Below are 26,399 nucleotides of genomic sequence, written 5' to 3'. Positions count from 1 at the left end.
ACCTGGGTAAATAAACACGACTCTATGGCAGACAGACAAATCTGATACTCGTATTAGCTTTCACATAGGAAGCACCTAGGGAACCACATTTGTTTCCTATGCATGCTTTCTCTGCTGATCTCTACATTCAGCCCCTTAAGTCTAGAGACTTCAACTCTTCCTTTGAAGGAACTAGCACTTTGATATCAAGACTCGTTCTCGCTCCACAGTTAGACATCAAAGAAGTGCTGTAACAATTCATTTATTCACTCATATACCATACGTGGCTGATATTGTAATTAGTGTTGCTATTTTTGCATTGAACATGTTACTTTTTCCATTATTCTGGTTGAAAATAATATCAATTTTAGCTCAAAGATGATAGGATGATTAAAAAATAAAATGAAAAAAAAACACCACCTGCTGATGCTTTTAAAGCGGAATGCTTTTAAAGTCCTCAGTGTTTTTTGTTTTAATAGCTTCATTAATTGCTTTAGCCTGTTAGTTTTCATTTTCTGTTCATCACAGTACACAAAAAAATCTGTGTTTATTAATTGATAGCATCCCATTTTGTGTTTCAAAGGTCATTTGCATTAATTATTTTGTTAAAAGGGACCATTTATAAAAACTGGATAAAATATCTGTTTACTTTTTTACTATATTTTATGATTTAATTTATTCCTGTGATGACAAAGCTGCATTTTTAGCATAACTACTTTAGTCTTCAGTGTCACATGATCCTTCAGAAATCATTCTGATATGATTTGATGCTCAACATTTTTTTCAGGATTGTTAAATGATTAAAAACGTCAAAAGAACAGCATTTATATGAATTAAACATGATTTGCAATGTCACGTTATTAATAGTTAGGTTATTATAGTTGACTAAAAATTAAACCAGAAAACATTTAAATTAAATTAAATTAAATTAAATTAAATTAAATTAAATTTTATACTAAATTACATTTTATATTAAATAACATTTAATTAAACTAAATATTAAATTATATTGAATGACATTTAAATCAAATTAAATATTAAATTTAAAATAAATCTTAAATATTAATTATTAGATATTAAATTAAATGACATTTTAAAATAAATTAAATTACATTAAATTAAATATTACATTTTAAAAATTTAATTAAATTACGTTTCAAATTAAATTAAATACTATTATTTCAGCTAGTTGCAAAGGCAACGTTTCTCATTTTATTTTAGCTTAACAAATAAATTTTGTTTCACTAAAATAACTAATATACACAAAAATAACTGTGATATAATAAATAAAAATATAAAATGTAATATGACAATATTTTAATACCACTTTTCGATCAATTGAATGCATCTTTGCTGAATAAAAAATATCAATTTATTTGAAATATACTACAATAACTTATATACACTAAAATAACTGTGAAATAATAAATAAAAATATAAAATGAAATATAAATAAATATAAATGTAATAAAAATGTTTTAATACCACTTCAGATCAATGTAATGCATCTTTGCTGAATAAAAAGTATTAATTAATTAAAAAAAAAAATTAAATATTGTCTGAACCCAAACTTTTAAACATGGTTTTCAAAATTGTATTTCATTGCTTAATTTTTAAATTTATTAATATTAATTGAATAACTTTGTATACACCAATCAGCATCTTTGATAGCATCTTATTCTTATTACTGTAAAAATAGTTTTTCGAAGTTGGAAATTAAACAAAATTAAAAATACCATTTTAGTAATTCATTTTGACATTTCTGTGCAATTTTTGTGAAATGTAATCAAATTCTGAGTGAAAATTCTAATTCTATTTTATTCTGGAATCAAGTGAGGATCCACATTTTAAACAACCAGTGTTTATGGACATTCTTTGCAGTAAAGCCAGAAAACACAGCCTCATTCAAGAGTTTGTTATCTAAATCACCCGCTTAACAGGCCGATTGCAGACCAGTGTAAGGTATTGTTGACTACAGCCCTATATTACCTGCCACATTGTCAGCCCTTCATCAGACCCGCTGTGGGAAACAGCCGCACAATGGGAAACAGTGGGCAAGTGCCAAACTATCGCTCAACCCGTGCTGAGCCATCACCGGCTCTCCCGCTTGTCTCGTTGATTAAAGTCCGGCATCCCGTGGCCGTACACCTCCACCAGTATCCTTGCAATGGTAGTGGTCCAGTCCGCGAAAAACCAGCCCAGCGCGCTGACCGAAAGCTGATTAGATCTGAAGGCAATTACGTAGTATAGACGGGAGACTTTGTTTGCGAGGCTTCCCTGATTTCCGGAGGGTATTTGATGCGTTTGGTGAGCCTGTCCTTTGTGATGTAGTATTCGGAGGGATTGTTGGTAAGGTGCTGATGATGTGTGTCATTACAGCCGGAGGCCGTGTGAGAGAGAATAGCAGAGATGGACTCTTACTGGGTCTGAGGAAGGACTTTAGTGCTTGTTGTACTTCTGCAAAAGCAAAATGAACACAGAAATGATGTAAATGACACACAAACATGGCGTTTTGAAGAAAAACATTATTTTCTGGTTCAACGTGAGTGGTTAAAATGACTCCTGAATTGGCTTATCACTTCACCTGAGCATCACCGTGAAAGCACTATGAAAATACAAGCCTATTTAGAGTGAATCTAATTGTGGAGCTGGAAAATGTTTTGCCTTTTTGAAAGTACAGACGTAGATGATGTACTTTGCTGTTATTTTTCTGTTACTTTACTTCTCTAGCTTTTTTTATCTAGATGAGATGTTGCTTTCAAGCTTAGTGAAAGATAAGTTTATGATAGTAGTTTTTTCTGAATTTTGTAAGACAAAATTTTGTAAGCCACTTGAGGCCCTATAAAAGTGTTTTGATAAAGTCAGTTTTCTTTGCTTTTTCTTTAGTTGTAGCCTCAATGTATAACTCCCTCTCAAATGTAATTGTATATACATGCATATATACATTAAAACTAGAGAACAACCTATAATTATCCTACCAGGAGTAGAAGGGCAGTTTTTAAGCATATTTCATGAATTAATTGTATTCTGAAGCACAGTATAAAACTTAAATTAGATATTTAAAAGAGAATTCTGATACAAATTAGATTATCGGTGTTAATCTGGTACCTGGTGCTAATTTTCTTAATTAGATGATAAACCCTATTTAATAAATGGCAGTGTCAGGGTTGCCAGGTTTTTACAACAAAAACCCCCCAGAATTGCTAACTCAAAACTAGCCCAACTTTCCGGGGGTAAAATATACCTTTTTTGGTGGGGTTTGCCTGGTAAAATTCGCATTCCAGGGGATATATATCACATCATTGGGGTCGCTTAAACCCGCAGACATGAAAATCAATCGTGTTAAAGTAGCCAAATTTCGCGAGAAAAAACGCGGCATTCCTCCAATTTTCACTGATATTGCAAAATGTTGGTCCGCTATAAGCTAACTAAAACTCTGCGACAGGAGGCTGTCCAGATGAAGGATAAAAAGAGTTCAAGAGAAGTTGGTCATTCCAAATATTTGATTTCTCGAATATTGCTGGTTTGCAATGACACTAATTCATTCAAGTCCCCCAAAAAGGCTGGTTGTTCATGTAAGACAAATGCATGAGAAGACAGGTAATGCAGAGACTCTTAATGGGAAATCAGTTCAGCACTGTAGCTGGAATTGCTGGATGAGCTAATATTCCTTCAAATTTTGAGCGATGAAGATCAACAATGTTTGAAAATAAGTATTTATCGATTGTTCTCTAAGTTGCCAATCAATCTACAGTAGCAACTTGACGCATTAGCACAATTAAATGGAAGTGTGGTCATCTCTAGATTTATTGAATTTTAAAACTGCCAATCATCCAATCAGATTTTAGAGCAGGAACTATCGGGTTATGTAATAGAGATTAATTGACAGGTTTAGCCTGAGTGTTAAACTAAAGGTACTACATTAGAACTTGATCAATCATCCTTATGCTTCAATGACAGCAAACAAAGAACACCGTGCACAGCCAATGTTCAGATGCCTGAAGCACTATTAACACTTTTCTTGTGATTAGATTCCAAATAAATTCCAAATCTGTGATTTCTTGAATATTGCAATCTTACAATGACACTAATTCATTTACCTCCAAGTTATTGGTGTTAATCCGGTACCTGGTGCTTATTTCCTTAATTAAATGACAAACCCTATTTAACTGACAGCATCAGGGTTGCCAAGTTTTTAAAACAAAAACCCACCCAATTGCTACTCAAAAATAGCCTATTCACATTACAGTGGGGGTTCCCCTGGTAAAAATCACTTTCCAGGGAATAAATTAACATTTTTTGATGGGCTTCCCTTGGTTAAATTTGCATTCCATGGGATAAATGTCACATTATTGGGGTTGCTTAAACCCGCGAACATAAAAAAAAAAAAAAAAACTTGTGGCAACAGTGTTAAAGTAGCGCAATTCGGCTGGAAAACCACGGATTTGGCAACACTGGGCAGCATTCCTCCAATTTTCACTGAGATTGCAAAATGTTGGGCCACTCTAAGGTGACTCAAACCCTGCGACAGGAGGTTGTCCAGATGAAGGACAAGAGAAGTTCAAGAGAAGCTGGTCATTCCAAGTCTGTGATTTCTTGAATATTGCAGGTTTACAATGACACCAATTCATTCAAGTCCCTCAAAAAGGCTGGGCGTGCACATAACACAAATGCATGAGAAGACAGGATAGTGCAGATACTCTCAATGGGAAATTGGTTCAGCACTGCAGCTGGAATTGCTGTAAGAGCTAATATTCCTTCAAATTTTGAGCGATGAAGATTAACAATGTTTTTAGAAAATGTATTTATTGATTCTTCGCTAATTTTGAACTTTTGGTTGCCAATCAATATACAGTAGCAACTTGATGCATTAACATAATTTAACTGATGTGTGGTCATCACTAGGTATAATGAATTTTAAAACCGCTTCGAACATCCAATCAGATTTTAGAGCAGGAACTGTTGGTTTATGTAATAGAGATTAATTGACAGGTTTAGCCTGAGCGCTAAACTAGGTACTACATTAGAACTCAATCTATCATCCTCATGCTTCAATGACAGCAAACACAGAACACCATGCACAGCCAATGTTCAGATGCCTAAAGCGCTATTAACACATTTATTCAATTCCAAATAAATTCCAAATCTGTGTTGTTGTTTTTTTTTGTTTTTTTTTTTCAAATATTGCAGGTTTACAATGACATTAATTCATTCATGTCCCCCAAAAAGGCTGGGGTTCCATGTAAATCAAATTCACGACAGTGTAACACATAGACTCTGAATGAGAAATCGGTTCAGCACTGCAGCTAGAATTGCTTGCCAGTTCAGCACTAAACAGGACAAGGAATAAACTTCTCATCAGCAGAAAGAATCAAAAGCCTAAGCTCACCTTTGCTAAAGAGCATGCTATGTGGAAAGAGGAGAGCTGGTCCAAAGTTCACTTTATTGATGAGAGCAGGTTTAATTTATTTGGGTCAGAACATTTTATTCAGCATCAAACTGAGGAAAGACTGAAGACCCAAGTGTGTAAAGAAGTCAGTGAAAGGTGCAAGAGAAAGTGTCATGGTTTTGGGGGTGGCAGTTACATGGCATAGTGAATACAAATGTTTATTACAAGCTCATTCAGCAACATGCATTTCTTTCCCTGCAAGCATTTTCCAGTTAGCCTGCAATTTTAATGCAAGACAATGTCCCTGTCGCACTGCCATACAAATAAAGCAGTTAAAATTATGAAAATGGCCGGGACAGAGTCCTGTTCTAAACCCGACTGAAAATATCTGGCGACAAAGTTATGGCTAAGAAACCCACTACAGTAACCAAACTATGGAAAAGAGTGGAATAATAGTGGACTAAGATTACACCAGCGCAGAAGAAACTAGTGAAGTCCTGCGGCCACAGATGTGCTGAAGTCATTCAAAGCAAGAGCCTCTACATTTCCTAATGATTTCTGACAGCTGTAACCCTCCAAAAATTTAGCCATAGTCTTCTTTTGTACTACAGTGGTTACTGTTCTCTAATTTTGCCCTCAAAATACAGTTTTTTTTGTCAAACATGTTAGTAGAACAGTAGTATAAGTACAGCTAATGTTTCTTCAATGTTGAATGATGAAGATTAACAACATCTCAAGATGTATTGAATTTTAAAACCGGTTCGAACATCTAATCAAATTTTAAAGCAGGAGCTATTGGTTTATTTAATAAAGATTAATTGACAGGTTTAGTCTGAGCGCTAACCTAGGTACTACATTACATCCTAAACTCAATCCATCATCCTCATGTTTTAATGACAGCAAACAGAGAATACCATGCACAGTCAATGTTCAGATGCCTGAAGCGCTATTAACACTTCGCCTGTGATTAGACGCTGAAGAGGTGCTTCAGAGTGCTTGTCTAAGTTGTTCCAAATGTGTACCAGATGTACAAACCTATTTATTCAGCCAGCTGTATCAAAGGCTTGTGGATTTCTCTTTTAGGTGTAATGTTTCATCATTAGGTGGGTAGGGAGCGTGAGGGCAGATCGAACGGATGTTACACGGGAGATACAGAAACGGTTTCGCTAGTTTGTATATATAGGTGTCTGTGCGGGAGCCCCTAACCTGTCAGTCCAAATCCTCCACCTGGACAAAGAGTTTAGCCCTGAAATTGCCTTTGAAAAGCTGTGATTCTCCTGCAGTGAGACGTGCTGCTTTGCTGCTATCGCAGGTGCTTGTAATCACTTGGACCTGTTGGCAACATCTGAGACGAGGTGTCTCTATCTTTTGGCCTCTCAGTTTCTCTCTGTTCTTACACGTTTCTTCATGTTCTCCTGCTTGTCTGTCAGTCTTTCTATCTGCCCGGTCAGCCATCTGTCCGTTTCTCAGGCTGCCCATGTCTCTCAGCATCTACCATGTTGAAGAGACCAGCATATGTTGCGTTTTGGATGCTGCTGTTCCTGCTAGGATTTTTAACTAGCTTAACCAGCAAGATGTCTGTTCTCAATCAGGTCTACCAGAAAGAGAAGCACAAATATGTTGGTCTACCAGGCAGACCAGCAACAAACCAGCCTGAACCAGCATATAAATTGGCTGTAAAGTTCCTCACGTTGTTTCAATCACATTTACACACTGCCTTCAAAACTTTTTTCACATCCGCATCCATTTTGAGGGGGGTTTTGACAATTCAGAGCTACTGTATAAGCCAGCGCCAAGATCCAGAAGTGCGGAATCAGTTGATTCATATAAATTGGTGGCCTTCCTTTAATATGTGTCTCCAGGATCGCTAGCAAAGCATCAAATTGAGTCACTGACATCCTGAAGTAAACTTTGAATTGCTCAGGATAATCCTGCAGCTCCTTGATAAGGAGTTGGAAATCTCCTTCCTCTCCACGCAATCTCAGGATTGGATGGACTCAATATTTCCTCTTTCTTTTTTCCTTTTTAAGAAGAGAGAGGACAACAAAATCATCCTCACTGCTTAAAAGCTCCATTTTGTATTGTTTTGCGAATTTTTCCACAAACAGATTAATACGTATCAGACACAGTGTGTGTGTGACGAATTTTTAGGATGACAAATGCAAAAAAACATGCAAAAATTCTCCAGTTTCTCAAAATTCTCCAAAGGACTCCAGTTTTCAGTGAGATTGCAAGATGGCAGGCAGCTTGCAAGAGAAGTTAGTCATTCCAAATCTGTGATTTCTCGAATATTCCAGGTTTACAATGACACTAATTTATTCAAGTCCCCCCAAAAGCACAAGAAGACAGGATAATCGGTAAATTGGTTCAGCACTGCAGCTGGAATTGCTTGCAAGTTCAGCTCTGAACAGGGTAAAGATCTGTCTCTGCATGTTTAAAAGAAGATTTCAGTTTGCAAGGACCTTAAGTCTGTTTAGCAGGGTGGCTATTCATTCTTCTGTCTGTTTCAGGAGTTTTTAAACATTTTTAATGTCAAGGACCTTGTGAACCAACATAGAAATTGGCTGTAAAGGTCTGAAGGGTTTCTCAATACAACCTCATGCTGTTTCAATCAAATTTACACACTGCCTTCAAAACTTTTTTGCATGTGTAACAAGCATTTTTAGGGGTGTTTTGACAATTCTGAGCTACCGCATAAGCCAGCGCCAAAATCCAGAAAGGCGTCTGACAAGTTCATTCCTCTTCATCTCGCAGCACAAAGCACTGTATGACAAACAAAGCTGTGACGCGGCATCAGAAGAATCGAGAGACATAGGATCCATGTGCAACAGTTTATTATCAAAAGACAAATCAAACAGGCTTAGGTCAACAACGGCAAACTGGTGTGGTGAAGGCAAATCCAGAAGAGTAGTCAGAGTCCATGCAATGGGGTCGAGGCAGGCTGAGATCAACAAGAGTAGTCCGTAGGGAAAGCGTGGGTCGATAAAGGGCAGGCAGAAAAGGTTCACACACAGTATATCCAGTCCGGTTGGCAGCAGTAAGACAGTCCAATGAATAACGCTCAGGATTGGGTACATAACCGACAAAACTTCGCAGTGAATGAGCTGGCGTAGCACGCTCTTATGGCCGCCATAGAGGAAGTGAACCGGGAGACCCGGAACTGGAAATGAGCGTTCCCAGGCACGGGATTGTGGGTAATGTAGTCAATATTCAGGTGAAGGTTCCCGCTGGCGCGGGATAGAGGGAGCCACAGAGACCGCGCTTGTGACAGAGCCCCTCCCCTGCGAGTGCCTCCTGGCACGAGGAGGTGGCCGACGCCGAGGTCTTCCCCTACCACGAGGTCCTGGCCGATCTGGGTGGGTTGAATGGAATTCCGCGGTGAGAGATGGATCCAAGATGTCCTTGGCGGGCACCCAAGACCGTTCCTCGGGACCATAGTCCTCCCAGTCGACCAGGTATTGTAGGAGACCATTCCGGCGTCGGGAGTCCAGGATAGTACTGACTCTGTAGACCTCCTCGCCATCGATGATCAGGGGAGCGGGCACCTGTGGAGCGGTCTCGTCTAGGACCTCCCTCTCCTCCGGGCGACCAGCGGGCTTTAACAGAGAAACATGGAATGTGGGTGAGATACGGTATTCTGCAGGTAAGTCTAGTCTAAATGACACTGGAGTGATTTGACGGGTGATTTTGAATGGACCCACGTACCTGGGACTTAATTTCTTGCATGGTAAGCGAAGGCGTAGATTCCGTGTAGAGAGCCAAACCCATTGTCCTGGTTCGTAGGGTGGATTGGGCCGGCGCTGACGATCTGCCTGAACCTGATTGCGACGAACAGCTCTCTGGAGGTGGATGTGAGCTTGATTCCAGGTAGCTTCACTCTGCTGGAACCAGGAGTTTACAGCGGGGAGATCCGAAGGTTCCCCAGACCAGGGGAATAAGGGAGGTTGAAAACCCAGCACACATTGGAAAGGTGTCAGGTTAGTAGAGGGTTTTCTTAGTGAATTTTGAGCATACTCAGCCCAGAACAGGAATCTACTCCAATCCTCCTGACGGTTCATGCAGTAGGAGCGGAGGAAGCGTGTGAGTTCCTGATTCAGGCGTTCAACTTGTCCATTAGCCTCCGGATGGTAGCCTGACGTGAGGCTAATGTTGACGCCCAAGAGACGGAAGAAGCTGGTCCAAAGGCGGGACGAGAATTGAGGACCCCTGTCCGAGACGATGTCCTCGGGCAGCCCGTAGAATCGGAACAGGGAGTTGCACAATGCTTCCGCCGTCTCCATGGCGGTGGGTAGTTTGGGAAGGGGAATGAAGCGGCAACTTTTGGAGAATCTATCGACCACTGACAGAATGGTAGTGTATCCCTGGGAAGGGGGTAGGTCGGTTACAAAGTCCACAGCAATGTGGGACCAAGGACGTTGAGGAATGGGTAGCGGTTGCAGCAGACCAGCGGGGAGTTGATGGGAACTCTTAGAGGTGTTGCAAATGATACAGTTCTTGACATGGGTTATGGTGTCTGCACGTAGATTGGGCCACCAGAAACGATTGCGGAGAAGCTGGATGGTTGCCTCCATTCCCGGGTGGCCAGAGCTAGGTGTGGCATGAACCTCTGAGAGTACTCGAGATCGTAGGTTGACAGGTACATACGTGAGGTTAGCTGGACACTCTGCTGGAGGTGGATCCTGGGCATGGGCCTCGGTAATCTCCGTCATGAGATCCCACATAACTGGTGCAATGATCATAGATGCTGGTAAGATGGACTCGGGAGATTGAGGAACGTGATCAGGTTCATGGATGCGAGAGAGAGCATCTGCCTTAGTGTTCTGGGAGCCTGGACGGTAGTGAATTTCAAATTGGAACCTGGTAAAGAAGAGTGCCCATCTGGCTTGGCGATGATTAAGAACCCTGGCAGAACGGAGATATTCCAGATTCTTATGATCAGTCAGGACGATAAACGGATGCTTAGCTCCCTCCAGCCAGTGCCGCCACTCCTCCAAGGCGAGCTTGATGGCGAGCAACTCTCTGTTCCCCACATCATAATTTCTCTCAGCCGGGCTGAGTTTATGAGAGAAAAAGGCGCAGGGAAAAGTCTTGGAAGGTTGATGGTGGCGCTGAGAGAGTACTGCTCCAACTCCTGAACTGGAGGCGTCCACCTCCACGAGGAAAGGTAATTGGGGATCTGGGTGACGAAGCACGGGAGCTGTGGTGAATCGTTGGCGGAGTTCTTGGAAAGCATGCAGAGCTTCGGTTGACCAGGTAAGATGTTTCTCTCCCTTCTTGACCATAGACGTTAGGGGAGCTGCTACAGTACTGAAGTTCCGAATGAATCGACGATAGAAGTTAGAGAATCCCAGGAATCTTTGGAGCTCTTTGAGGGTTTTGGGACGCGGCCATTCCAGCACTGCAGTAACCTTCCTTTCATCCATAGCAACGCCCTCAGGACTGATAACGTACCCCAGGAAAGTGATGCTCTCTTGATGAAACTGACATTTCTCCTCCTTGGCGTACAACTGATGCTGTATGAGACGTTGGAGCACGGACCTGACATGTTGGACATGTTCCTCAAGTGTGTTCGAGAAGATGAGGATGTCGTCAATGTATACTATGACCCACCGATTCAGCATGTCCCGGAAGACCTCGTTGACGAAAGCCTGAAAGTAGGAGGGACTGTTGGCCAGGCCGAAGGGCATAACCCGGTACTCATAGTGACCTGAAGTCGTGGAGAAGGCGGTCTTCCACTCGTCTCCTTCCCGGATGCGAATGAGGTTGTATGCCGAGCGTAAATCCAGCTTTGTGTAGAACTTAGCTGAACGCAGCTGCTCCAGAGCCGGAGGAACGAGAGGAAGAGGGTATCTGTACTTCACCGTCATTTCGTTGAGAGAGCGATAGTCAATACAGGGTCTTAATCCTCCCTCCTTCTTTTTGACAAAGAAGAATCCCGCCGAAGCTGGAGATGTGGAAGCTCGGATGAACCCTTTAGCCAGTTCCTCTTGAATATATTTCTCCATGGCCTCGGACTCTGGTTGGGAGAGTGGAAAGATACGACCATGTGGGGTTACGGCTCCTGGTTTGAGATCGATGGCACAGTCTCCAGGTCGGTGGGGTGGTAGGGTGGTAGCCTTGAGGACGCTGAAGGCCTCGAGCAGATCGTGGTACTCTGGAGGAATGACGCTGCTGGAAGGTTGTTCGGTCGGGTTGGAGTGAGTCTTTGATCCGGAGGTAATGCAGTGTTGGTGACAATATGGAGACCAGTGAGTGATGTTACCTCCTGCCCAGGAGATGGTCGGTTCGTGACGATCCAGCCATGGAAATCCCAGAATGAGTGGTGACTGTGGTGAGGTGATGACAAAGAAACGAATGATTTCTTGATGGTTGGGCTCTAGACGGAGGGTGAGATCCTCCGTGGTGTGGTCAATGCGTCCAGAGCCTAGTGGTCTCCCGTCGAGGGCGGCCACTGACACAGGGGAAACACAAGAGAGAGTGGGTAAGTGGTTGGATTTCACAAAGTTCATGTCGATGAAGTTTCCTGCAGCCCCAGAGTCAATAAGAGCAGTGGTCCTGATGGACCGACCACCCACACTGAGAACCACGGGAATCACACAACGATTCAAACAATGTCTATGGGAACTCACCGAGGTGGGTGGACGTGGTGGTCGTGTTGGACATGTGGCCCGAATATGTCCAGTTTGTCCACAATAGAGGCAGAGATGGTTCCGCATTCGGCGCTCTCGTTCCTCGAGAGTGATCCTAGTGGTCCCCAGCTGCATGGGTTCGGGTCCAGTAGGTGTCGATGGTTGCATGGAAGCCGGAGTGGTGAAAGGCCGGTTGACTTTGCGTGCTCGCATCACATTGTCGATCCTGATGGAGAGATCGATGTATTGAGCCAAAGTTAATCCCTCATCACGGCATGCCAATTCCACTTGAAGCTCTGAAGTGAGTCCCTTACGGTAATGTAACTTGAGAGGCCCGTCGTTCCATCCACTTTGTGCTGCTAGTGTGCGAAAATCCAAAGCATAATCTGCTGCGGTACGCCGACCCTGACGTAGAGCAACGATCTGCTCTCCAGCATCACCGCTCTCCGGAGTGGGTTGAAACACCTCCTTGAAGCTCCGTAGAAATGTTGCAAATGTTGGATAGGTGGGTTGGCCCAGATCCCAAACCGCAGTAGCCCAATCCAGAGCTCTTCCCGTGAGGAGTGAACACACAAACGCTATTTTGCTCTCGTCTGAAGCGTACAAGTTCGGTTGTTGGTTCACAAACAAAGTGCATTGAAGTAGAAATCCCTTACACTTAGCTGCAGCACCGTCAAACTTCTCAGGGAAAGCGAGTCGGGGGCTTGTGGTAGCCGCTGGATTAGCCGTGGGTGGGACTGGAGGGTTGATCGGAGCAGTCGGAGAAGGCGTGCTGGGTGGTGTTGAAGCTTGCATACCTCTGATCGCTTGAACCAGTTGAGCAGTCAACGCGCTCAGTTGATCCAATTGCTGTTGGTGATGCATCAACAACGTGGCTTGAGTAGACATCTCCGATGCGATCTGGGAGACTGTCGCTGGATCCGTGGGTGGCGAAGTTTTCTGTGACGCGGCATCAGAAGAATCGAGAGACATAGGATCCATGTGCAACAGTTTATTATCAAAAGACAAATCAAACAGGCTTAGGTCAACAACGGCAAACTGGTGTGGTGAAGGCAAATCCAGAAGAGTAGTCAGAGTCCATGCAATGGGGTCGAGGCAGGCTGAGATCAACAAGAGTAGTCCGTAGGGAAAGCGTGGGTCGATAAAGGGCAGGCAGAAAAGGTTCACACACAGTATATCCAGTCCGGTTGGCAGCAGTAAGACAGTCCAATGAATAACGCTCAGGATTGGGTACATAACCGACAAAACTTCGCAGTGAATGAGCTGGCGTAGCACGCTCTTATGGCCGCCATAGAGGAAGTGAACCGGGAGACCCGGAACTGGAAATGAGCGTTCCCAGGCACGGGATTGTGGGTAATGTAGTCAATATTCAGGTGAAGGTTCCCGCTGGCGCGGGATAGAGGGAGCCACAGAGACCGCGCTTGTGACAAAAGCGTGGAATCAGTTGGTTCATAGAAATTGCTGGTCTTCTTTTGAATATGTGGCTCCAGTATCGCTAGCAAAGCATCAAACTGAGTCACTGACATCCTGAAGTAAATTTTGAATCGCTCAGGATAATCCCGCAGCTCCTTGATAAGAAGTTGGTAAAGATCTGTCTCTGCATGTTTAAGAGAGGTTTTCAGTGTGCAAGGAACTAATGTCTTTTTAGCAGTGTGGCTATTCGTTCTTCTGCCTGCTTCAGGAGTTTTTAGACATTTGTAATTTTCAAGGACCTTGTGAAGACTGTCACAAAAAATGTAGGTATAAAATATTAATTAGTTAATTTCCAAAATTTTATAGTTGGCTTTTAAATTGTCAGTGCAAAAAGCATAACTGTTCAAATATAATAAGGAGAATATTATCTGGGAGACCTCCCAAGCACCCCTCACGGCCCCCTGGGGGACCCCAAACACCAGTTTAAAAAACTCTGGCTTTCCCATCGAATGTTGGTGTTATCTACAAACGTTCATGTTTTATTCTCTGAATCTCATGTCATTCATCTTTCCTACCTGGTCAGAAAAAATATAGCTTCTCAGATGATAAAGCAGAGAGAGAAAGAGAGAGAGAGATTTCAGGGTTGGTGAATGTATCCCGATGGATCTCCTCCAACACTTAGGAAATCAGGTTAGGGAAGAAGGGCATTTGTCTGCCGGACGCTGATAAGGTGATTACACACAATGCCCTGTATATCTACAGCTTCTTATTTTCTGAACATCGTACAATTATGTCCTGTGAAGCAACAGAGCACCAGAGCAGATCAGACATTGCGGTAGTTTGAAGATTAACATGCGTGTGCGTGTACTGTTCCAGCAGCCTTGAGGAAACGTCTCTCTGTTCTGCTGATTGTTTGTGTTGCTGTTTAGAGTAGTACATCTCTGTCATTCAGTGAAAACCAATGAGACGAGCTGCCAAGATAGAGAGAAACCTCTAGTCCTGAGCTACAACAACTAAAGATTGTGTGTCTGTGTTTGTGGGTGTATGGCATCCCTGTAGGCCGGCGCAAAGCCGGGATATAAAGTGTGTGGATCAATGTGAGTATGTGAGTGAATTAGTGTTGTCACGATACTGGAACTTCAATACGACACCTTGAAAATACAGATATTCGATACCATTTTGGATACCAAAACTGCCACAATATTAAGGGGGTAAATTTCTTTTTTTTTAATTTAAAGATAAATATAAAAAGTCTAGAACATGACAATGAGGTATATGCATATGTACACTGCTACAGCCCTGTTCAGATTCTTAGCTTCATTTGAGTCTGCTTCATACTTTCTTTGCTGTTCAAACACAACTGGTAGTGAAGGTTGTGAGCGTGTTATTTTTGTTTTAGGTCGAGTCTCATCTTCTTTCTGGTGCTACAAGAGAATGCCAAACTTTAATAAACTTTTTTTCTTCTTTTTAGACCACACTTTTAAAATGAACTGAACTAACTAATCTTAGAACTTAAGTTAATGGTAATAGATATTTGTTAACATTAGTTAACATGAATAAACAATGAAAAATACTTCCAAAACATTTAGTAATCTTAGTTAAAAGTTCATTTAAACTATAATTGACTAACTAATTAAACTAATTAAAATCCAAAGTTCTATCTGCTAATATTTTTCATTGGACCAGAGCTAACATGATGCGTTGTATTTTTATTAACTACCGTTATCAAAGATTAAAATATACTGTAACAAATGCATTGCTCATCGTTCATAAATGCTGGTTAATACATTAACATTATTTGATGAACAGATTTTAACACCGGATTCACATTTAATCACCGATCCATGCATGTAAACGTGCGTGCATCACAACCGAAATCAATGCTCAGTTGCTCATTGGATCGATATTAAGACAAATTGTAGAATTTATGTGATAATTTATTTAAATAAAGTTAAATAAGCGCAGTTAATTTATATTTGACCACAGTCAAAGTATTTACTCTAAGATTCCTCAATCAGATTATATTAACGAACTACGGTGAAAAAAGAAGCCACACTCGCCTTCTATTCGCTTCACCTATTCATGGGTACCAAAGACGTCACTTCCGCTATGCTCGCCGCCATATTTGTGTCCGATATGACAACAGACACAGCGCATCTAAATGAGATTTAATAATAAATTGAAATAAGAAATTACTTTTTACTACTACTTCCCACACTGTGTATTTGACTTGATTGTATGTTTAGGACAAAAAGTGTAAATTATTGTGAACGTAGTCGCTCAATGAAGGCTTTAAGACCTTGAAGAATCCTGGTCACTACTTCACAGCGAACGGGACTCGCGCTGACGGCACTAATTCCCTTACAGTCCGCGCTTAGATTTCGGCAAATTAGTTTTGGCGAATGCAAAAAAAAAAAAAATTGATTATTGAGCATAAGCCCAACATCCAGCAAGCCAAGAAAACATAGAATTTACCTGAGGGAAGACGTCTTTCACGTCTTGTGTATTCCTAAACCTGGATCTCATTATTGAAGCACAAATTCAAGCACCAAAAGCAAGAGATTTCTTTATTTAAAATATGCATTTGTATTCATTCAAGCTATATGGCTGCAATAACATTTTAGTTTAGTTTATTACACCACTTGTGCAGCCAGTCACAATGGTACCATTTACTCGGGACGATGGTTTGTGTGTAACTTGTGTGCCATTTTTGTATGACAAATCATTTTTAGAGTAATTGTACCTATGTCACAGCCAGTGCAGGATTGACGAGGCGAAAGTCAAAGTCAAATAACGAATACTTTTAATCTTGATTTCCAAGGAAGAGACAGGGGATTTCCACACACACTGAACACATGAAACATCAAAAACATCCAGGAACATTAACATGAAATGACCGACAAAGGACTGAACTCAAAGACTGACTTATAAAGCAAACTAATCAAGACACACAGGTGAAACAGATAATGACTTAACAAGGACTAAACCAAATGATAACAAACTGACGGGGGGAGACAGAAGGAGAAACCAAATCTCAACAGTGCAAACACAAGGCAAATGACAAGAGACATAAGGAGACATGTGACATTATCTCCCCCTCCCGGTAGGCGCGTCTCGCGCCGTGATAGAAACACCAGGGAGGGGGGGGCGGGCGCTCTGGAGGCCTTTAAGGGGCAGGACCTTGCTGGGTTGGGAAGGCCTCCAGGGCGGAACAGGAAGCCATGGCGGGTCAGGCGGCCACGGCCGGACAGGCAGTTCCAGTGGCCATGGCGGGTCAGGCGGCCACGGCCGGACAGGCAGTTCCGGTGGCCATGGAGGGTCAGGCGGCCACGGCCGGACAGGCAGTTCGGGTGGCCATGGCGGGTCAGGCGGCCACGGCCGCACAGACAGTTCGGGTGGCCATGGTGGGTCAGGAGGCCATGGCCGGACAGGCAGTTCAGGTGGCCATGGCTGGGCAGCCCCCGTGGCCTTGGCCTCCGTCCTCGGCCCGGCCACGTTGGCTAGGGGTATATAGCGCCCCCCCAAAATTTTCTTTGGGGAATTCAGGGGTTTGGCCGGACCGTTTGACAGAGTGGGCTCTGTAAAGCTGGACAGGACCAGCGGAGGCTCTGGAAGGCTGGGCTGGGCCAGCGGAGGCTCTTCAAGGCTGGGCTGGGCCAGCGGAGGCTCTGGAAGGCTGGGCTGGGCCCGCTGAGGCTCTGGACGGCTGGACGGGACCAGCGAAGGCTCTGGAAGGCTGGACGGGACCAGCGAAGGCTCTGGAAGGCTGGATTGCACCAGCGGAGACTCTGGAGGATTGGACGTAACCAGCGAAGGCTCTGGAAGGCTGGATAGCACCAGCGGAGGCTCTGGAAGGCTGGATAGGACCAGCGGAGGCTCTGGAGGACTGGACGTAACCAGTGAAGGTTCTGGACGGCTGGACGGGACCAGCGAAGGATCTGGACGGCTGGACGGGACCAGCGGAGGATCAGGAACGCTGGGCGGAACCAGCGGAGGCTCAGGACGGCGCTCTTGAGGAGCGGGCTCTGGACGGCGCTCTTGAGGAGTGGGCTCTGGACGGTGCTCTAGAGGAGCGGGCTCTGGACGGCGCTCTTGAGGAGCGGGCTCTGGACGGCGCTCTTGAGGAGCGGGCTCTGGACGGCGCTCTTGAGGAGCGGGTTCTGGACGGCGCTCTTGAGGAGCGGGCTCTGGACGGCGCTCTTGAGGAGCGGGCTCTGGACGGCGCTCTTGAGGAGCGGGCTCTGGACGGCGCTCTTGAGGAGCGGGCTCTGGACGGCTGGACGACCCCAGCGGAGATTCAGGAGGGCTGGGCGTCTCCAGCGGAGACACTGAAGGAGCTAGCTCTGGGCGAGCGGTCACTGGAGGGCGCTCTGGCGGCGCAGTCACTGGAGGGCGCTCTGGCGGCGCAGTCACTGGAGGGCGCTCTGGCGGCGCAGTCACTGGAGGGCGCTCTGGCGGCGCAGTCACTGGAGGGCGCTCTGGCGGCGCAGTCACTGGAGGGCCAGGAAGGCTGGGCGGAACCAGCGGGGATTCTGGACGACTGGATGAGACTGGTGGAGATTCAGGACGGCTGGGCAGAACAAGTCAATCAAATCCTCAACATCGTCCATTCTGTCGACCAACTTGGCCGGGGAATCAGGAACTGCGGCCATCTTGGCCGGGGAATATGGAACTGTGGCCAGCTTGACAGCCTTGGGCTTTGCCGCCCTCTTGCGTGCGGATTTGTGTGTAGCAGCCGTCTTGTGAGCTGGCGTGGCAGCAGTCAGCGGAACAATGCTGAGGAAGGCCACGGAGCTTTGGATTGTGACAGGGCGCTCGGGGCGTGGCAGGTGGTCTGAGCCGTTGACGAGGCATGTGGTGAGCACCGGCTTGGGATGAGCTGGAGCGACGCGGCGTGCATCTGAGGGGGCTGGACAAGGATCTATTTCTGAAAGCTCAATGTTAGAGCCATTCAAATAAAGAATGAAGTTGACAAAATCTACAAACGAAAGATCGTGAACGGACAGATCACTACGGATAATGTCCTTGTCCAGCCCCAACAGAAATACCACGCTGATTGATGCGTCGGGCCAGCTCACCAGATGATACAGCTCGGTAAACTCAGCCACATACCTCTCCAACTCCCGACCGCCCTGCCGCAAACTCCACAGCCGTTCCTCAGCACTTACTTTTGGGTCGGTCATTCTGTCACAGCCGGTGCAGGATTGACGAGGCGAAAGTCAAAGTCAAATAACGAATACTTTTAATCTTGATTTCCAAGGAAGAGACAGGGGATTTCCACACACACTGAACACATGAAACATCAAAAACATCCAGGAACATTAACATGAAATGACCGACAAAGGACTGAACTCAAAGACTGACTTATAAAGCAAACTAATCAAGACACACAGGTGAAACAGATAATGACTTAACAAGGACTAAACCAAATGATAACAAACTGACGGGGGGAGACAGAAGGAGAAACCAAATCTCAACAGTGCAAACACAAGGCAAATGACAAGAGACATAAGGAGACATGTGACAACCTAAATAGTTTTAGCAAAACAAATATGATTATTTTTGACAACCTTTTTACATGTATATACTTTACTGCAGGCGTTGCAATGACGAACGCTATGTAGTACAATAGTTTAGCGTTTATTATTTAATTTTCATAATTCACTAAACACTGCATAATCTAAAACATAATCTTGCTCTTAAGCCAAATACACACTGAAACAAATAATTTACGGCATCTGGATGTACTGTAAGTCACTATTCTCTGCATTAGCACTGTTTTGAACGTGCTGTTCGATTGCTTTCTTGTTTACTAAATCCTTTGGACTCACGAGTTGATCGGTTCAAAATGATGTAATCGCAAAAAAATGCTTCTTTTCAATTTAAGGCATTATTTTGGTTATAATGTACTGATTCACAATCTTATTCAATAATTAATTATTATTCCACTACTCTTGTTGTGCCGAAAAAAACACCCTTGCTGTGAAAAGCACCTGCGTGAATGACACCGGTACACTAAAGGCTATACTGTATGCCAGCGTTTTTCAACCACTGTGCCGCGGTACACTAGTGTGCCGTGAGAGATCGTCAGGTGTGCCGTGGGAAATTATTCAATTTCACCTAAAACAGGCCCAGGTTTCACACTGAGTTGGTAGAAATATGAAAGATCAAAAAAGACTGTTTTCATTGTGTTTATTTGATTCCTATTCAAGACACTTTGATAAGAATGACTGTATATTGTTAATTGCACTTTTTATTTGAAAGAAGAAGAAATATGAAAGATCATAGAGTTTAATTTTTTCGATTGTTTCGACAGTTTCGGTTGTTGGTGTGCCTTGTGATTTTTTTCAATTAAAAATGTACCTTGGCTCAAAAAAGGTTGAAAAACACTGCTGTATGCATACCGACCCACTTCAAGCACTGCTGAGATCGAATAAAACTGTAGTTAGGTTTTTTTCTGATGATTGTTGTTACAGCTAACAGAATATCAGATCCCGGGCATATTGTATCCTTGTTCTGAACATTCTGGGAGTTTTGTTGATCTTCCTCTGGTAGTTGTGGCTGCTGTGACCATAGACTGAAATAGGTAGCGCGGACACAAAAATGGCGGCGATAAAGCACAGTGATGTCACATGGTCCCTATGGATTCTATTTAACCAGAGCGAATGAGAAGAGACAGGCACTGCGGTCACGTGTGGTGTTTGTCAACGCGCCTTTGGAGAGAAGTGAAAGTGACCGTTTTTAAATCATAAATCATAAATTATTAATCATAAATCATAATTATTAATACATATAAATAAATATTCCTGTTTTTAGATATTAATTAGTATAAAAAAATTTATAACACACTTTGTATAAAAGCACACACACACATACACAAGTCTACCAAGCCTGAATATATAAATATTCAATAATATAAATATATATATATGGATCACTATGTATATGTGACTTAATGCTGAGTAGCATTTGTCTTTCTCTTGTGGTGGTCAAAAGGTTCGTAAACATCATCGTCACAGCCTTCTTTTTGTTTTCCGGAAACACACTCTAGATCAGAAAGAAAATATTGACTAATTTGCTCTCTGATGCCTTGGACGTGTTGTGATTGGCAGATCTAGTGTGATAGCCAATGGCTTATGTGCATTATGGGATCAGCGTAATGATGTGCTTATGCTGCCGTATTGTTGTTCTCATTCATAAGGGATTTAGTTTGCAAGACTTTCTCTTCCAACTTAAAATTATCATCACTAACAGGATCTTGTGTGGTTCTTTCAGGATCTCGAGGTTCGTACAGCAGTCAGCATGCTCACCTGGGCCCCGAACTGAGGCCCTTGCAGTCCCCGGAGCATCACATCGATCCCATATATGAAGACAGAGTCTATCAGAAAGTCCCCATGAGAAGCTTGAGCCAGAGCCAGGGAGAAGCGCTCCCTCCGGGCCACACTGGAACCTACCGGAATAACACGGGTAAAGTTTAGCCACACTCTCTCTTTCTCTCTCTGTGTGTGCGTGAGCGCTGAAGTGTGTTAATCCCCAAGTTACCAACCTCCAGGATTTCTGCTAGAGAGCCAAATCCTTAGAGAGCATTTATCCAAATCGGACACGGTTCTTGCTCACAGCCGAGAGGTGACCTCATTAGAATTAATCGCAGTTAGAACACATCACACAATATGTGTTTGTGTGTGTGTGTGTGTGTGTGTGTGTGTGTGTTTTAACTTAGAGGGTTTTACTTGTCTTACCATATCACATTAAAACACCTCAGCAGTCTTTTTCAATTAGCACATTGTTCATCTTATCTTGATTTTAGGTCAGGTATAGTGTGTTAATCTTATCAGTCATGCCAGTTTTGTTAATGCTATTTTTAGTCTTTTATATCTCAATGAGAAAGTGTAGTAATGTGAACTCGGCTATAGGAGGGTGAGACCGATGGCTCGATTGCAAATACAGTGTCAATATGATCACACTGATATATCACATTTTTATAGACTTTATGAATACTTTAGATCTTTTTATTCCTATTTGTCATTTATTTTTTATAGCGAAAGACAATACATTTTAATAATACATCTGATGTGTAAAAATGTGTCATATTTAGGCAAACTGTATAATCATAATTTTTTTATATATAGTTCATCAATACTTTAGATCCTTGCATCAAAATTATATATACAGTGTGTATATATATATATATATATATATATATATATATATGTATGTGCATTCATTCATATGTGTGTAAATAGTTGTAGAAAACTGTAAACTATTTTATATTATTTTATAAGTTTTTTTTATAGTTGATATTATTATAAGTATGTATAAATATTTATAGGTAATATATATATATATATATATATATATATATATATATATATATATATATATATATATATATAAACAAATTTTATAGTAAATATATACAACTTACAAATATTATGTGCACATGTAAATATATATAAGTATTACATTTGTTTTATATACAATTAAATATTTAGTTAATTTTTATTTTATATTTATTCTAAATATTAAATATTTTTTCCAGTTTTTAAATAATAATTACTAATAACTATTTTATAATGTATTATTAAAATATATGTATATGTATATATATATATATATATATATATATATTCAATAATACAGCAGTCTAATCATTTAAAATTTATGTAAGTTATTAATACAGAAAATTATTAAAAATAGAAGTAAATTATTAAATAAACATGTTTTGATGTGAAGAATTTTTTTGTCCTGTTTTTTTCTAAAAATGTTTTTGTGTGTGAGTACCTCACAACAGTGTTAAACAAGAGGTGTCTCTGCAAATTGAACATTTTAAGCAATGCAGCTTTTTATTAGCAAAATTGTTTTATCGATTGATTGCAATTGTAGTGTTGACACTATAACTTTCTGTGCGTTTGAAAAAAAAGAAATTGTAATTTTGATTGGATTTGCTTGATTTCCGAGAGCGTTAAGTAATGTGGAGCTGAAAATCAACACCTTAGAATGGCAGCGATCCAATCAGAATCAGGAATTTAATACATGTGTGAGTGTGAAGGGAATGCAGCGCAAGTGTGGAATGATGCAGTGTGACAGGGTCTCACGGCAGCCCTGGAGCAAAAATGTTAGAGTGCCGACTCTCACCTGGCTTAGCTGTGCAGATAAAATCTATACGGTGTGTTTTAATTGGGGTCTGCGGTGGTAATTTCCTGCGCTTGCTGCAGTCTTGTAGTGACCTTTGAGAAGTGGAGCTTATAATGTACCTCAGGGACTTTATTCCTTTTCAAAATTGTTGCCTCTGCCTAATGGTACGGCAGCATCAGCAGACTGTTGGAAATTATGCTCTGTCTCTTCTGGCTTTCTCGGCTCTGAGCTCTCACATATCACAGTCCTTTTATTTTCTCACCCTCAAGATGTTACCGTGCTTTAAAAAGAGAATCGAGAGCATTGGCTTGCTTAGATAAACAAAAAAGAACAAGGGCAGTTCTCTGTCTTATTTCCCTTGAATAGAACTAAATACAATTAAACAGGTAAATGAAGCAATTAAATCTGTGTCATTGCAGTGGTTTTCTGTCTGTAGCTAAAGGTCGACTGAAGCTAAAGTGGCCGTCTGCTTCATGACTCAAACTAAAGCTATTTACACACTTAAGGAACCGAATTTAAGATGTTATATAATCCTGCCTGAGCACTTGCATTAAAAATTCAGATTCATAATGTATAAGTTTCCAGTGTTGAGTTGTGGCTCTTGTGCTCATTTCTGCTGTAGTGTTTTCATTACAGTCTGTGTTACTAATTAAGATCTGTATCTTCAGCTGGAGACCTCTGTTGTACTGTGAAACATGGCTCACTATGCAACCATATCCACATGTGGAACACGGCTCGGAAATAGCTGTATACCTATTTAAACATGCATGTAAGAATATGAGGACCCAAAAGTCTTTGAATGTCTTGACAGTGTATAACAGTTCTGCTAAAACAGCTTTTCAGAACAGGTTTGATCTCTGCCAGGGCTTTTTGCGAACTGCATATCAAACATAGCTTTGCCAGCTGTGAACTGCACATTGACTCTCTGTCGTTTAGATGGATTGATGGATGGATTGACGGACAGATGAATGGATGGATTGACTAATTGATGGATGGATGGGTTGACTGATTGACAGATGGATGGGTTGACTGACAGATAGATGGATGGATGGATGGATGGATGGATGGATGGATTGATGGATGGATGGATGGACGGACAGACGGATGGAAGGATGGATTTACTGACTGACGGACGGATGGATGCATTGACTGATGGATGGATGGATTGGCAGATGGAAGGATGGATTTACTGACGGACGGATGGATTGACTGGATGGATGGATTTGTGAATGGAAGGATGGATTGAGCCAATCTTATTTGGATGGATGGATGGATTGGTCGACTGACGGATGGAAGGATGGATTGATGGATGAATGGACAGTTGAGTGAAAGGATGGATTGAGTCAATCATATTTGAATGGATGGATTGACTGATTCATGGATGGATGGATTGACTGGATGATGGATGGATTGACTGGATAGATGAATGGATAGATTGACTGATGGATAGATTGACTGACTGATGGATGGATGGATGGATGGATGGATGGATGGATTGACTGATGGGAAGATAAGTGGATGAATTGGAGAATGGAAGGATGGACTGACTGGCAGATGGATAGATGCATTTACCGATGGATGGATGGATTGATGGATTTACTGATTGATGGATTGACTGACGAGCAGCCAGATGGATGGATTTACTGACGGACTGATGGATGGATGGATAGATTGACTGATTTAGGATGGATTGGTTGACTGACGGATGGATGGATGGATTGACAGATGAACGGACAGTTGGATGAAAGGATGGATTGAGTCAATCATATTTGAATGGATGGATTGACTGACTCACGGATGGATAGATTGACTGGATGGATTTACTGGATGGATTGACTGACTCATGGATGGAAAGATTGACTGGATGGATTGACTGACGATAGATGGATGGATTGACTGTTGATGGATAGATTGACTGACAGATGGATGGATTGGAGAATGGAATCATGGACTGACAGACAGATGGATAGATGCATTTACTGATGGATGGATGGATGGATGATGGATTGACGGATGAATGGATGGATGATTGATGGACGGGTGTATGGAAGGATGGATTGACGGGTAGATGAATTGACTGACTGACTGATGGATAGATGGATGGATGGATGGATGGATGGATGGACTGACTAATGTATGGATTCAATGATTGATGGATGGATCGATGGATTGACTGACTGACTGACGGATGGACAGACGGAAAGATGGATGGATTGACTGACAGAAGGGCGGACAGACGGAAGGATAGATGGATTGATGGACCGATGGATAGATGGACTGACAGACAGATGAATAGATTGACTGACTGATGGACAGATGGATGGATTAAGTGACTGATTCACTGATTGACGGATAGATGGATTGACTGGCGGATGGATGGATGGATTGACTGACTGACTGATGGACGGATGGATGAATGGATTGATGGAGGAATGAATGGATGGATGAATGGATGGTCAGACGGTTGGTTGGATGAATGGATTGATGGAGGAATGAATGGATGGTCAGACGGACGGACGGATGGATGGATGGATGGATTGACTGACTGACAGACGGATGGATGGATTGACGGACAGATGGATGGATAGATGGACTGACAGGCAGATGGATGGATTTACTGATAGACGGATGGACAGATGGATTGACGGATGGATGGATTGACTGAATGACTGACTGATAGATTGATACATTTAGACCCTTAAAACACAATTAATTATGTTAAGTCAGACATCATTGCTGGCAGTATTTATTTATGGCAGTGGTAGATTCAGCTCCAAAAATGGCTAAAGTTTATAAAATCCAAAAAATGACAACACATCTAAGATTGAAGTTATCTACAAAATTCAATTTCAGTGACTTCTCTACAGTAAGTTAAAGGAGAAAGGAAAAAAGAGGGTATAAAAGCGCCCTGCAAGAGCTGTAGAAATGTTTATGAATATAATAACCTGTTGGCTGCTTTCTTTCTCTCCTTTTTTTGAACAAGTTGGCAAATGATCAAATCAAGTCAGTCAAAATTGGCGCAGTGCAGTCGCACCCCGATAATAAACATGCATTTTCCAGCCAGCAGATTTCAGCTGTGGCTTGAGGTGTCTGAAACTCTATGATAGCATTCAGACTGACATTGAGACGCCTGACAAAGTCTCAAAATGCCTAACAGAGTCTCAAGAACAAAGTAGCTCGACTCTTGGGTTTCTATGCGATCAAGGTCGGCTCCTCAATATAGCACCTGAAAGTGAGACGTAGTTTTATGAAAAGTCGCTAATGAGAGTCTGTGCGATCTTGTGTTTGATCTCACATCATTGCTCACTACGTCTGAGTGCATTGACCTCACTTTTCTCGCTGTCTCTGTTCTCTTCTTCCCAGTTGCGTTGCTTCCCTTTGCTAAGTGGCTCATTAGACCCGCAGATGAAGTACAGGGCTAATGACGACATTAGAAGCCGTCACAGATACACCGCTAACATGTAGCAGCTGTGTCCTTCTTATTACAGCTCTGTCATTCAGTGCAGAAAAGATGAAGAGAAAGATTTATGGTCTTATTTTTTAGAGACAGATGACTTTGTTTGGAAGACTGTCCTCCCTGAGATCCCCAGGTGGAAATGACTCCGGCAATCAGGGCAGTTCAGGGCCGGTACCATCACGAGCAGATTAGACAGACGGAAAGCTAGACCGCTGGGCAGTTTTCTCCTATGAAATGTTTTTATTCTTACAGTTTTGGGGGAAGAAAGAGGCACTGCAGCTATTTTGTCTCTTGGTGCAGTGCCTCATATGATGTCCTCTGTTCATGCAAGGAAAGCACTGGCTCATTCCAACAAAATGCCATAAAAGCCCATTTGAGTTTTCAAATTTTATATTTA

At 42.3% G+C, this 26,399-nt stretch overlaps 1 protein-coding gene across 1 annotated transcript in view; it reads left to right on the top strand.

Annotated features, from left to right (window-relative positions):
* Nucleotides 1-26,399, top strand: part of ctnnd2a (catenin (cadherin-associated protein), delta 2a) — a 452,260-nt gene that overhangs the window by 176,398 nt on the left and 249,463 nt on the right. The window contains exon 8 of the mRNA XM_073830570.1: nucleotides 20,686-20,877. Within this exon, the coding sequence (XP_073686671.1) occupies nucleotides 20,686-20,877 (192 nt within the window). The remainder of the gene's footprint in view (nucleotides 1-20,685; nucleotides 20,878-26,399) is intronic.

Source organism: Garra rufa, chromosome 24, assembly GCF_049309525.1.
Source record: "Garra rufa chromosome 24, GarRuf1.0, whole genome shotgun sequence".
NCBI lineage: Eukaryota > Metazoa > Chordata > Actinopteri > Cypriniformes > Cyprinidae > Garra > Garra rufa.
This window is presented reverse-complemented; position numbering and strand designations above follow the sequence as displayed.